The sequence below is a fragment of the Rhinopithecus bieti genome, unplaced genomic scaffold (assembly GCF_001698545.2).
Source record: "Rhinopithecus bieti isolate Rb0 unplaced genomic scaffold, ASM169854v2 scaffold_72405, whole genome shotgun sequence".
Classification (NCBI taxonomy): domain Eukaryota; kingdom Metazoa; phylum Chordata; class Mammalia; order Primates; family Cercopithecidae; genus Rhinopithecus; species Rhinopithecus bieti.
Window position 1 is genome coordinate 49,303 of NW_016826897.1, and position 14,504 is coordinate 63,806.

Consider the following 14,504-nt stretch of genomic DNA (forward strand, 5'->3'; position numbering starts at 1 on the left):
ATTCATGGGTATTGCTAAAAAACTGTATGTGAGTTCTTTAACATTACATCTAAAACTGATGGTTTTAGTTGTCTAGTATATTTTATGGAAACAGTCCTGTTTACCCATTATCTGATTTTTTTTTTATGTTTCATATATTCAGCAATAGCAGTGGCTGATCTTTTCTGCTCTCTTTTGCTAGATGAGGAAATAAAAACAGTCATAGGCCTAGGAATATTAACTGTATGAAAGCATCAATAGTATAGATGTTAACATTTTATTGGAGAAGACAAGTCTCTTGACTAAATTTTTTGAATGCTAATAAAGGCTGTTTTCAGGGTAGCTGTTTAAGATTGTAAAGTACATATAAATTCCTTAGTCAAAGTGTAGATGTGGCTGTGATCTTAGGATTTTACTAAACTCTGATGGATGGTTAACAGTTATCATTTTTTTTGGCTCTTATGTACCAAGAAAATTAATAATATATCAAAAGCAGGCTGCAAATCTATAGAGACAGAAAGTAGATTAGTGATTGCTTAGTGCTGGGGCTGGTAGGGAGGCCATAGCTGAAGAGTACAGGATTTTTGTGTATGTGGCAATGAAAATGTTGTAAAATCGACTGATAATTATTGCACATAACTGTAAACCTTCTACAAACTGTTGAATTGTACATTTAAATTGATGAATTATATGATATGTGGATTATGTCTGCTAAAATGTAGTATGTGACCCAGGCATACTGAGCAATAGATACACACATCTTGCTTCTAAATAAAAATAATAGTTTAAAACCAGGCCTGTGTTTCAGTGTCTAGAAAATACATTTTGTAATTGAACTTAGCAGAGTCTTTTGACTAGCAATAGGACGAAGTAGTATCCTTAGATGCCTGAAACACATGTAGGGGGACAGAGATAAAAGGATTGAAAGTATCTAACCCTATTTCTGGCTCTGGACTAATAATCACAGACCAAAATACAAGTTTGAATAATAGAATACCTTTCCCTGAACACATAAAGCGAAAAATTTTAGTATTTGTCTCTTTGCCGTTTCATATATCCATGGCCATACAATAGACAACAGTATCATACCAACAGAGGAATCTTTGATAACTTGGAGGGTATTTTTTTCTTACAATTATACACTTTATCTATTTACTTACATCACTAGGTAAATGCTGTTTCCCATAAAGGGAGAGTTGTCTTTATTTGCTACTCTTTTAGTTTTTCGCATAGTCTATAATCTAAAGTATTAAGCAAACACTCATTTCCTCTATGCATTTAAGAATTTGTCTAGTTTATACATTGATTTATCAGATCACTTCTTTTTGGTTTTCAGTCAGATTTCTACCATAAACTTAAAATTATTTCCTCTTTGGACCTTCTAATTATTTATCTCCTATACCATATCTGCATGAAAGTTTCTCTTCAAGCTCTTTGTCATCCTGGGAGTTTGAAATAGATCATTGATTTTTTAACTTGTGTTCATGGAGTATGTTTGCGATACAACATTGGGTTTGAGCACATCAATAGGATTTAATAGGTCTCTACCGAAGTAATCTCTTTGCCCTTCCTTGTGTGTTTCCTTTTTGGTTTTCTGTTAGAAACAAAACGAAAACAGTGTTTTGTAGAACACCAGATTGTATTTACCCTTTCTTTCCTTTCAATCAGGAAGAAGCTCCTGTTACTGATACCATATTGTTTTAGGTGCTTTGTTTTTAGGTGCTTTCTAAACCTTCCATAAAGGATAAAACTGTTTTCAGATTTCACATTTTTTAATAAGGAATTTGAATTTTTATCTGTATACACTTAAAATAATTATTTCTTCTTTGGAACCAAGAAGTTATATTATACATTATTATATGCTTTAAAATCAAATTTAGCAATGAATCTGTAACATCTATGAGGTATGTATAATAACTCAGAGGAGGGTTTAGTTAATTTAGGCCCTAATCAGATTTCCACAAATTCTGACTTAATATTTGCCCTCTTATATAACAGCTCTTCTTTAAACAAAAACGAGTACTTTTCTCAATAGAATTTTACTAAGAAAGCTCTTTAGTAAAACATCGACATTATACATAGAACATATCTCAGTATCTGCTAATGAAGAACACCAAAAAGAACCCAGATGTGACTGCTCCGGAAGTTGAATCCTCAGCGTTTTTGCAAAGTTTGTCTTTTAATATTTTATATATATATATATTTTTTTTAAGACAGGGTCTCACTCTGTCACCTAGGCTGGAGTGCAGTGGCATGCTCATGGCTCACTGTAACCTTGAACTCTTGAGCTTGAGCTATCCTCGCACCTCAGCCTCCCAAGTAGCTGGGACTATAGACACATACCACCACACCTAATTTTATTTTTTTTAATAATTTGTTGTAAAGATGAGGTCCTACCTTGTTGCCCAGGCTGCTCTTGAAGTCCTAGCCTGAAGCAGTGCTCCCACCTCAGCCTCCCAAAACTCTGGGATTATAGGCTTGAGCCACCGTGCCCTAATATTTTATATTTTTATGGATATAAAAAATAATTTGGTATCTTTCAGAGTTGTTTAATATCATTTTAAATTTAAAAACATAGGCAACTTAAACTCCTATAGGCTGTCTCCATCGGGTTTCTGTGGTTTAGGAGACCCCACCATCCCAGTGCATGCTGATAACGTCATACTGATCAGCATCCAGCTACCCACAGCAAGAATTGACCACCTCGTGGGATCTAAAATTTAAAGGGGGAAAAGTGAGTTGTGAATTGCTAATGTGCTGACAGCCCCATTTTGCTTGGGAATTAGAGGGCAGTTTTTGTGGTCCTTGGAATGTGGTTAAAATTCTTCTGCAAGTGGAAGTATGTTTATATTACTAACAATTACTGGTACTAATATTCAAATATTGAAGGAAATTTCTGTTGTGGACTTATGTTTAAAGCTCTTAGAAGTTGAAATTATTGGAAAGAAGACTTGTTTTGAAAATCATAATATTGCCATATTGTGTTTAGAGAAATATTCCAAACGGGAGTAGGCTGCTGTGCTGCATGCAGACTTTGCTGAAATGTTACTGTATTGCCATTATGTCCCACTCAGCAAAAACTGATGATTTTAAAGCTTTTGCTTCTTGAAAGTAGAAAAAGAGGGGTCACGCTTAACCAAAAGTTGATGGCAGAGTGGTCACTGTTTCAGTTAAACATGAAAAGCATGTTAAATAATTGTATGTTTGCTTATTTACAGCTGGCAGCCTGAAAGGCAGATTCCATTCCATGATGTCAGATTCCCACCTCCTGTAGGTTATAATAAAGATATAAATGAAAGTGATGAAGTTGAGGTGAGTTTTCCCTGCCATAAAGTCATTTAGTACTGAAGAAGTGGGGTTACTTAATTTATCTTAATTAGCCTGCTGTGTGTGTGGTTTTTTTTTTTTTTTTTTTTTTTTTTGATACCTTGTCTTTGAACACTGTTTAATATTACTTGAGACATCACAGTTGGCAATGGACAATGTGCCTTTTGCACTGACTCATCTTATTAAGAATTCAAATGATTACAATGATGCTTTCTTTACCATCTGGTATTTGAGTCAGCGTACTCACGAGCATATATTTGAAACGTTCCACTGCCTCAGTTCCTTGCCCACTAGTAATTTCCTGTTCCTCCTCCGTTAATTTCTGATCTTTCGGATATTGTCAATTTGTTGTTTAGCAACTGTGTTCCTCGTTGTACAGCAAAAGGAATCTCATAAAATTAATTTACACAGGAAATGAAAACACTCGCTTTATTAAGAGTAGATATCCTAGACATTCTTAACGTGCACAGTGAATCTTTCCTGGTGCTATTTTTTGAAAAACCCGACAAGCTTTAGTTTATTGATACGTATTGCGGAAAATCCATTTCATCAGGGCATATCGTTGAACTACCTGCTATAATCTCCATCTGAGGTTCTTGACAAAAATGTCGTATGAATCTAACATGTAAACAAGCAAATGTTATGCTTGTGATTCTTTCTCCATTAGAGAATCGGGTTTTGTTTTATTTAAGGCACTACAGGTGCCTCCTTTGTGTGGTATCCTCTCTCTCCTTTGTAGCCTTTCACGTCCTCTTGAGCTGCTTCTCCTTTTTTTCCACCGAGTAATGAAGCAATAATGCCTTACTATTAGTAATATAGGTTGCCGTTCCCTGAATATTTGTAGTATTGAATAGGATGTGCTAAGTAGACATTTGTGCCAGGTGAGGCAGGTGGTTCCGGTCTGTCCTTCGTTCTGTAATTTTAAGTTTTTTTTTTTTTTGTTTTTTTTTTGAGATGGAGTCTCACTCTTGTTGCCCAGGAGTGCAGTGGCACAATCTTGGCTCACTGCAACCTCTGTCTCCCGGGTTCTAGCGATTCTCCTGCCTCGGCCTCCTGAGTAGCTGGGATTGCAGGTGCCCACCACCATGCCCAGGTAATTTTTATATTTTTAGTAGAGACGGGGTTTCACCATGTTGGTCAAGCTGATCTCGAACTCCTGGCCTCAGGTGATCCACCCGCCTCAGCCTCCCATAGTGCTGGGATTACAGGCCTGAACCACCGTGCCCGGCTGGTCCTTGAATTCTTATTTGCTGCACTAGGTAGTAAAGGTGTAGCAAAAACAGGACAGAATCTTCTGCCTTTGATGAAATCACATTCCAGTGAGGATAGCTAATATGACAGATGTGAGTCTTAACAAAGGAAAAAAAAAAGCGAGAGAATGAAAGGTGATACAGGGCAGGATTGCTGTTTTAGAGAGTAGTCAGGGAAGGTCTGTCATTGTCCAGGCCTGTGTTTTTCTCTCTACAGTTTTAAAGTGGACATAGAATAAAGTGTTATTTATTTTCCAAAAATGTAAGCAATCTCTACTAGGTTTAAGCAGCTGGGCTTGGTTTTGCAAGGGATCTTAATAGGGAACAGAAACACTGTGTATACTTAGCTGTCCACTTCCCCAGGAGACTGTAAGCTCTCTGAAGGCAAGGCCCAGGTCTTTGGTCTATATTAGGAGTACCCAGAATAGTGTTTGACGGAGGGATGAAAGGGACTTTTTCTCCCCAGCTTGGTCACTTGACAAATGGGGACCAATGAGATACCATTGCTAGGATGACCTCACCGATTTGCTGAGGTGATTTCTCTGGCTAGAGTAGTTGAGAAAGATGGAAGCAAGAGGGAAAGGTATGTTAAGTTGTATTCAGTCACTGTATTGTGTGATCATTAACTTTGGTTGTAAAAGGGAGGCAAGTTCAAGCTTTTACTCACTTGTCACCCCTGGACTCTGTACCTTTCTTGGCCTCATGTCCTCATCCCCCTTGTCTTTGTTTCTGTTTTCTGCTTCTGAGTATTTCTGTCTCTCTCTCCATATATACTCTATTGTCTCTTTTCCTATTAACCTTGATTTGCTAGGGTCTTCATGAAAGGTTCCATGCTGTACATCTTAAGTGAACTTTAAAGTGGTCACCAAAGAGATGAGTTAGAAGAACTGATCTGCAGTTTGTGACAGACCAGGAAGGTGATATCCAGAGGATTGCCACCATGAAGTTGTCCTTTTTAGTGGAGAGGAAGCAGGAGACCAGAGAGTGACCAAGGATCTGTCCATTTAGTTCCAGGAGATGTGAATGCCAGAGTGGTGTCCTTAGTGGGCTGAATGTTCAGTGGTCTTACTTATTTAGTGACGAAGCAACAAGACAGTAGGGCATGGTCAGTAACTTTCAGTCAATTTTGGTTACTAGAATAAAACAAAATAAGTTTATACATTTTCGATACATTTTGTAACTCTCTGAGTACCCAAGGAAAGTGTGGTTGTATTAGCGTCTATTTTCAGAGCACTAATTATTGCTGAATTAGAACAGAAATATAGGAAAACGGATTTTTACAAGGAGCTTCAAAGCAATCTCAGGTAGTTTCTGATTATGTATCTCTGCCTAGCTCGGGGTACATAGACAGGGTTACAATTTGGTTAAAGATACATGACGTGATTTTAAAGACACCTAGGGGCGTTTTAAGAAAATTTCCTCGCTATCTGATAATCTGCAGATTTCAAAATTATGTTAATCATGAAATATTCTGTGTTGTAATTTTGTGTAGGTGTATTCCAGAGCAAATGAAAAGAGCCTTGCTGTTGGTGGTTAGCTAAAGTGAGGATGATAAAGGGTGAGGTAGGAAAATGCCTATTTAAAATTTTATTTAAAATTTTTTTCTTATACTATTTCCTTTTTTAAACCCAGGTTGTACATTTCCATATGGATTTTATTTATGAAGTAAAATCATAATTTGAGTAAATTAAAATGGTTTATCAACTAAATGTGTTCAGTAATGTATTCAGTTGGTATATAATTTTTTCCCCTAGATAATTTATTTTAAAATAACTGAATAAGGGAGAACATTCTTACTCTATCTTACTCTTACATCTAAAAATTGTAAATTAGAAGTGACTTTATTTATTTCTCAGTTTAATGTGATAGAATAATTGCAGCATGGTGATGCAACATTACAAGAAATGTCCACAAATTGAACGTCAAAAAAAAAAAAAAAAAAAAACAAAAAAAAAACTAAGATCAGTTAATCCCAACAAACCTGCCACAAAAGATACTTTTCACATAAGAATACAAACTGGAGTCCAGAAGACTTACGACAAATGAATTGTCACAAGAATGCTGAGAACTTGGAAGTGATATGCAATAGTTTTAAAAGAACTATAAATTTAAAATACTAGAAATTGATTTAAATTTGGTGGACTTTGGCAAAATGGTTTGGTTGTGGCAAGAGCAGTGGGGAAAAACTTATTTAGATTTCCAAACTTATCAGAATCAAGGCAACCTTTTGCACTTGGATTAAACTTACTTGGCTACACACATGGCTGATGTACATAAGTACATTTGATTTTCTAAACTAAACTTTGGTTCATTCTAAGATTTAAAAACAGATCAAACAAATGTGATAATTCCTGTCATAAGTCACAAACTAAATTATAGACAAATATTCTCCTGTTTTTTTCTCCTTTTACCTAAATGTTTTTGGATAAATGTGTAATAAGTAAGATGCCACAGAACTTAAAAAGTCATCTCATCTTATAATCCTTTGATCTGGAATAGTGATTAAAGAACTATAGTAAGAGATCATTTTTTCTTGCAGTTTTATCAAGTGAATACAGGTACATTTGATTTGGACAGTTGTTGAAACATTAAATTGCAGTTCCAGAATACAAGAATCCTCACTTTTTCTAAGTATAGTGTATGTGTATAAATTTTGTGCCTCTGGTTTCATAATATGTTTCCTTCTCTCCCTCAAGTTGTTTATCATTTATTACCCCATTTCATCCATGATGTGCTTATTTCATAATTGCAATGCCTGTATCAAAACCTCCAATTGCCCCATAAATATATTACTACTATGTGTAGGTTGTATAAATATATATATATACACCACACTATATATACTACTATGTACCCACAAAAATAAAAGTTAAAAAAAAGAAAAAAAAGGCCTGGACAAGAAAAAAAAGAAAGGATACCAGTTAACTGTGTTAAGCCTATCTCCAAAAGTTTTCAATAGTTTGACCTTAAGAAAACTACTGACTTGTATGTAACTGAAATCAGGAAACCTGTAGTGTAGAGTGGTTCCACTGAGTATGTCCTCCTTTGGTAATCTAAGCTGTACTTCAGAAGATGTACAGAAAAAGGAACTAAGCTTCTAAATGGATATAAGTATTTGTGTAAATCCAAATTAAATATGAATCCATGATTCTTATACATGTAAATCTATCTGCATTTATTTATGTCAGTAGTTGGTAATATTCATCTTAATTTTTTTTTTTTTAATTTCTGGTGTGCCAAAGAGTCGGCACATAAGAGACTTTAAAAAGGCAGTTTGGTGCCTTTTCTGTAACTTATGATCCAGAAAATTTCACTTGTCATTTTGGTGAGCAATTTTCGAGTTGTTTATTTTTGGTTTAATTCGTCTGGGCAATTGCCTTAATAATAATGTTGTTAATTTAAAATCATTAGTCCATCAGTGAAGTCACCTCAAGCCGAGCGCATATGCTGATTGAATGCACTTTCGGAGCTTGCGGCAATTAAGTTGTCTTGATACTGAGAAATGAGAAGCTAGTAACAGCTGGAGGTATGTCACTTTCCCTAAGCCACTGCTTGTAAGGCTACCAGACAATAACTGTATCGTTCTACAACTTGAATATGGGGAGCTTGTTATTTATTTTATGCTTCTTAACAATTCCTTAGGTTCTATAGTTGGAAAATTATACAAAGCATAATCATACTAAAAGTTTCCCATGCCTGAGGTTTTCAAAATTCAGCAGCCCCTAGTATATTAAGGGACTTCTGGTCCTTCACTTTTACTAAGAAGTTTATCAAAAGCTGCTAATAAAATGAGGCAATGCTTCTTCATATAACAATGTTGTCATTAAAGAACTAGAGAATATTTAAATATCTAATCATACTCCTTTCATTATGTATGTTTATCTTTGTTTAAAAGGATATAGAACTTCTTCATTCTAATTGGTTGTCATTCTTTAAAACTCCTGTCTTCAGATTCCCGCCAGAGGCTATTTCCCTAACTTACTATTTTGTCTCTTAAGGTGCATTTTATCTACTTCTATTAATCCTCCAATAATTTTCATCACCATACATTTGTTTTCGTTGATTGCTATCTAGTACGTCCATCCATTACTATAGAAACTAAGTGGATCTTAGAAGAATGTGCCAGCTCTACTATATTACTGTCAAATTCCAGAGTTCCTCATCATTATTCATTAGAAGGAAAACACCACACATTTGAAATAGTAAAGATAAAAAGGAGTTCCAAACTGCATTTTAAGAGAAAAGGTAGTCAAGACTGTGTTCTTATAAAAAACCCTGTGAAATTTGCCACCTGTCAACTTGATGTATGATGCTGAACTCTTAGCAGAAGGGGAATAGTTTAATCTCCTTTTGCCACTTTGTTTTTTCTTAAGGCCATGGAGGGCTGTTTCATTGGTCTTTGCTCTCATTCTTTCTTGATGTCCCTGTGTTAACGATTTTGTGGTTTCTTTAGTGATTCTCTCATAACTTTTAGCCCAGAGCTGCCTCCTTACTTTGTGAATATTATGAAAATATACTCATATGCCTCTTCTTAAACATCAAATTATTCTTAAATGATCTATTATACTTTTGGCTAATCATTTATCAGGGAATTATCAATGAAAAGGAATGAACCAGATTAATGAACCAGTACTCAAAAAACATGACTTCTTGAAAAGTCCTAGAATTATTTTATAGATTTTATTACTCCAGTCTAAAAAAAATGGATATTGCACTTTTAAATTATTTATACTAGTTACATTCATTCATTCAAATTATCAGGTCTATTGAACAATGAGAAACTAGTTTGCATGTCTGTCTTTGTTCACTACTGATATTAAAGAGATTTACATGTTCCTATAAGAAATTCCCATTTTTCAACATGAGCCACTAATACGTTTGGTTTTTCATTGATGGCATGCTAGAACTAAACACTAAATTTTGGTAATGGTATTTAAAGACAGTGATTATCCACAAGTTTGGGATGTCAGTGTAACTTAGTTTCGTCATCACTGAATATTTACAAGTGCTCATCATACTTGTGGATCCAGATCACAAGGTCTTACAGACTCTGGTCTGATGTTAGCTTTCAGATGCTTACTTACCAAGTTTTAATTTTGACATTTTTTGATTATTCAGTTTAACTACTGTACCAACAATTTTTGATTCCTTAGGTTTTGAGGGAGGTGTCATTTTAATGTCATTTCACAACAGTGGAATGTTTAGACCACAGTACCTAATGAAAAATAGCACTATTTCCAGAAAATATATACTGATACCTTTTAATAAAATGAAGCGAATAAAATTTTCTATAAAGATGATATTTAAACTTTTTTTTTTTACCTAAATGAGTAACATTGAGTTTGTCAGACCGAGTGAGCTGGTTTTTATTGGGGGAACATTTGACCTGCTTCTTAGTTATTATATTGTTGATGTCATTGGTTAACTAAGGCAGCCTTGCAGATAAGTTTTCAGCAGTTACCTTGGAAAATGTCACTAAGTTCTTTCCTATTAACAAAACATAAAATGTCATAGACCTTTAGTAACCTAAAAAGTACTTAGGCTGTGAGAGGTATTTTCTAAAACCTGTTAGTTTTTAACTAAAACTATTAATAATTTATGGACCCTTCATATACAGGGTCAAGATAATTTACATGGCTGGCCTCAATACAGTTGTCATGATAGTTGATAAAGTGTATTTATCAGACGTGCATTTCTCTTCAGAGTTCAAGGCAGCTTGCCTCGAGATTTCATGAACAGTTTATCGTAAGAGAAGATCTGATGGGTCTAGCTATTGGTACTCATGGTGCTAATATTCAGCAAGCTAGAAAAGTACCTGGGGTCACTGCTATTGATCTAGATGAAGATACCTGCACATTTCATATTTATGGAGAGGTAAATATTTTACTGCATAGGTTTTTTTCCCCCCCCAAAAATTTCAGCTAGCTAATCTTTTGTCTTAAAACTTTTCCCCTTTTATTAGGATCAGGATGCAGTGAAAAAAGCTAGAAGCTTTCTCGAATTTGCTGAAGATGTCATACAAGTTCCAAGGAACTTAGTAGGTAAGTCAGAAGTATCTGTTGACATATAGTACAAAAACAAAGTTTAGGTATGTTTTAGTTTATTTATGGTGATAGAATTCAACTTTTTCTCACTGGAGGGTATCATTTAATTGAAACATAGTCTTTGAAATATGGTCTGTTCTTCTAGCATACAAAAAATTATTTGGTAAGTATGATGTTCAAAGGTTACATTTTCAGAAGATATTCAAAAGAGATTGCTTTTCTAATTCAAACCTACTAATACCTGAAAGGGTAAATCTTGCCCAGCCTCCTTACTGTATACTTTTATATCTTAAATAATTTTCAAAATGAATGATATTTGGGGCTTTATGATTTGAAGTAGATTTGTGTTTGATCTTTCTCATGGGACTATAAAATGATAGCATTCATTTTAATTATCTCAGGGTTGAAGATCTGAACATAGGTTACTTAAATCTAAAAGTTCCAAAGCTAGAAGAAACTTCAAATGTCTCTGGGACTTTCTGCAAAGTCAATAGTAATTCTTCATTTTGACTTGAGTACTGTTTTATGACCATCACCATCGTGAGTATCAGCAAATATATAGGAGCTCTTCACCAATACTCCTAAATGCTGCAGATATCTTTAGTAGAACATATCAAAACCAGGTGCAGTTTTATCAAGAAAGCTACGTATGTTTTTAATTTGTAAATAAAATTGGGACGTACTGCCTATATGTGTTTTATCTTTTAAACTTGAGATCATGGCCATTTTATATAAAGTAATACATTTTCTTTGGAAACTTTAAAGAAGAAAGCAAGGACTTCTCATACATTCTGTTTACGTAGTTTCAATGCTAATTTAGCCTGATTTTTTGTCAGCATAGAATCATAAACATCTTCCTTGTCATTAACAAACACTAGAAATGGTATCTCCCAAAGAAAATTGCTTGAAGATAAAGTACAAATAGTAGGGATATAATGCAGAAGTGTTAGCTCAACTGTATACTACAGACAACTAGAGAATGTGTTTGTAATGTTACTAAGGTAACTTGCATACCAATTGTATGTGTACAGAATGTATGCATAGCACAAGATAAAGTAATCTCAAGACAGTCGGGTGATGAATAATATTTATTTTCTTCTTTACAGCTTGTCAAGCAGTTGCATACCTTTTGTAGTTAGAAAGGTTATTGTAAATTTAGGAATTCTTATGGAAAAAGAGCCGGTAGGTTTTTTTGTTTTTTTAATAGCAAATGAGTAGAGAATTATGTGTCAGATTCATTAAAGTTGGTTTTGAAGGTGGCATGATGGTAGTGGGGAGAGTGCTTGGGCATTGGAGCTGGATCTGGATTTCAGTCCTACTTTGTTCTTTGGTGGCAATGTGACTGTGGGTCACTGTCTTAGCCCCCCTGAGACTTCTTTCTTTTACCTATCAAATGTGATAATAGTATCCATCTCATACAGTTGATGTGATAATTAAATGGGAAGATATAGTAGGGGACAATTCTGGACACAGTAGGGGACTCTGTTCTTCAGCTTATTCAAAACAACTCCATTTCAGTAGAACAGAATCATAGTAAATTGCCCTTTGGGATTTGGAAATAAGTATGTAATGTAGAATTGGATTATTTGCTATTAAATATTAAAAGTAGATTCTACCTGTGGTTACCTGGAAAGAAGAGGATCTCAGAAATAACCAGAAAGACTGCTAAAGTAAATCAGCCTTGTTTTTGTTTTGTTGTTTCTAGTTAGTAAAATGAGAGACTTCTGTTTTAGTGATGGTCCACTGCAACACTGGGAATGTTGGGAATTTTCAGAAAGCATTTTATGTAAGATTTTGGGCAAGGCAGATCTTTAGAGAGGTATCATAATCAGTTTTGCATGCGTTTTGTTTGAGTCAACAAACGTTATTTGTGATCTCTATTTTTCACAAACTCTCTTTAGTATATGCACTAATGTATCTTTTCATGATTTTTCACTCACTCAGAATGAATTGGTATAACTATTCAGTCTGCTATAGTTAACACACAGTACTTAGGATAGTTAAGACATTATCGTAATAAAAACATCCCAAAATCTCATTTTTCATTTTGATAACTCACTTAGATCTTTATTAAAGTCGACATTAATTCATGAAAATATAAGTGTTGCAGATGAAAATCAAACTGTGTGAAGACTCCAAGTAGCTTCTCTCACCTCACCTTTCCCCTTTTCATTGTAGAAGAGCAGAAGTAATTGACAGAAGGACCTAGACCAAGAATCCTGATTTAATGGTGTCAGTTCTGTTCTATGACCAAAGAGTTTCTAATGGTGAATGAGGCAGCCACACACAGCAAGAGTGTCAAAGCTATGCTCTGATTACAAGAGCCACAAGAATTTTTTGTGAGAAGGCTTTTCACTGAGTTCTTATCTAGCATTGGCTCAGAGCAAATTTTCGCTTCCATCTTTTCCCCCAACTTTGCCTTGAGCTTTGCCTTTAAAGGCAAAAAGGAAAACATAGAAGATGAGATGGTGAGGGCAAGCATATATGGTGGATGTGGCCAATGTAAGGGTTCTTAGGTACCTTGGGTGAGCCCTCAGAATCAGATGTAGTTCACATGTACATTTCTAGAATTAGTAATTCTTAAGTTTGTAATGTCTTGCTTTAACACTCATGTGCGATGATGCTTATGAAAGCAGCCATTTTCCAGTAATGTATATGATTGAATTGTGCAAAATAAGGAAAATGATCAAGTACCTATTTTTTACTGGTACTTGAAATCCCAAATTTTAATAGATGTTACTGAAAAATACTTAAACTGGTTTTAAGTTTTTTCATTGTGGTTTTGAGTTATCTTAAAGTAAGTTTTCTTAATCTTTTACTCTGTGACTAATCCCTTCACTTTTTAATACATTGCTAAAGTTTATAAGTAATGCACAGGAGTGATACTCTGTTAACACATTGACCTTGAAGAATTTGTAATCCTTTTGGATGTATGTATAGCTGCTTAAGCCACTTTCGAACTTAGATTATCTTTTATAAATGTGCCTTCCATACAGAATTCTGAAAATATTTACCATGGACAAAGAAGCAGATTTAAATCAGGTACAGATAAGAATGGAAAGTATTGAATAAGTGAATATATTTCCCATTATCTCTCCTTTTTTCTTAATTCTTTTTATAGAACTTTGCAGAAAGAATGATACATACCACAGTACCAGCAAGTTTAAAGCATACCCTTTTGTGCAAAAATAAGAGGCTATCTTTGAACTGCCTTAAAAATTCAAAATTACTCAATCAGTTTGCAAGCATTAATCAACTCTGGTACCTGACCAAAGGAGTTTAAACAATGATGTCCTAATTAAACAGAAAACCAGATTAACCATCTTGTTGAAAAGAGTCTCTACTTTGGTTTTGAAATCTTACAATTCAATACGTACATATACACATAAAAATATCTATCTATATGAATGTAATAGTTTACAGTAGGGCTGTGCTTACTGCTTTAAGGTATGTGTTTTTAAAACCAAACTTTATTTATTTCTTAGGCAAAGTAATAGGAAAAAATGGAAAGCTGATTCAGGAGATTGTGGATAAGTCAGGAGTTGTGAGGGTGAGGATTGAGGCTGAAAATGAGAAAAATGTTCCACAAGAAGAGGTATGTTCCAGTACAAATATTTTGTGGCTTGTCTAATAAAAGTAAAAGTTTTTTTATGTGATATGTTGAAGACCTCTAATATGTGCATAAAGTAAATGCAAATATTCTGATTATCAAGCATGCCTGCTGTAATTAATGTCATAGTTGTAGATAATGGCCCCTCTCTGTCCTCTCATGCTATGAGTTTGGATTAGTCACTTTATTGAATTCCTTTTTCCTAATCTTTAAAATGGGTAGTTATAAATTTTTAAATATGAGACATACATCACTGGGTTGAGTGTTAATAACAATTTAGTAAAATAATATATA

General features: G+C 34.4%; 1 protein-coding gene across 1 annotated transcript in view; it reads left to right on the plus strand.

The window, feature by feature from the left end:
- Window positions 1-3,192: 3,192 nt before the first annotated feature.
- The window catches only part of LOC108523152 (synaptic functional regulator FMR1-like), a gene marked incomplete at its 5' end in the record, with an annotated part of 25,304 nt that continues 13,992 nt past the window's right edge, over window positions 3,193-14,504 (plus strand). Inside the window, 11 exon segments of the mRNA XM_017863685.1 lie at window positions 3,193-3,291; window positions 6,049-6,064; window positions 6,067-6,119; window positions 6,426-6,575; window positions 6,578-6,644; window positions 7,813-7,867; window positions 7,869-7,881; window positions 7,968-8,069; window positions 10,242-10,430; window positions 10,519-10,597; window positions 14,086-14,195. Coding sequence (XP_017719174.1) covers window positions 3,193-3,291; window positions 6,049-6,064; window positions 6,067-6,119; window positions 6,426-6,575; window positions 6,578-6,644; window positions 7,813-7,867; window positions 7,869-7,881; window positions 7,968-8,069; window positions 10,242-10,430; window positions 10,519-10,597; window positions 14,086-14,195 — 933 coding nt within the window.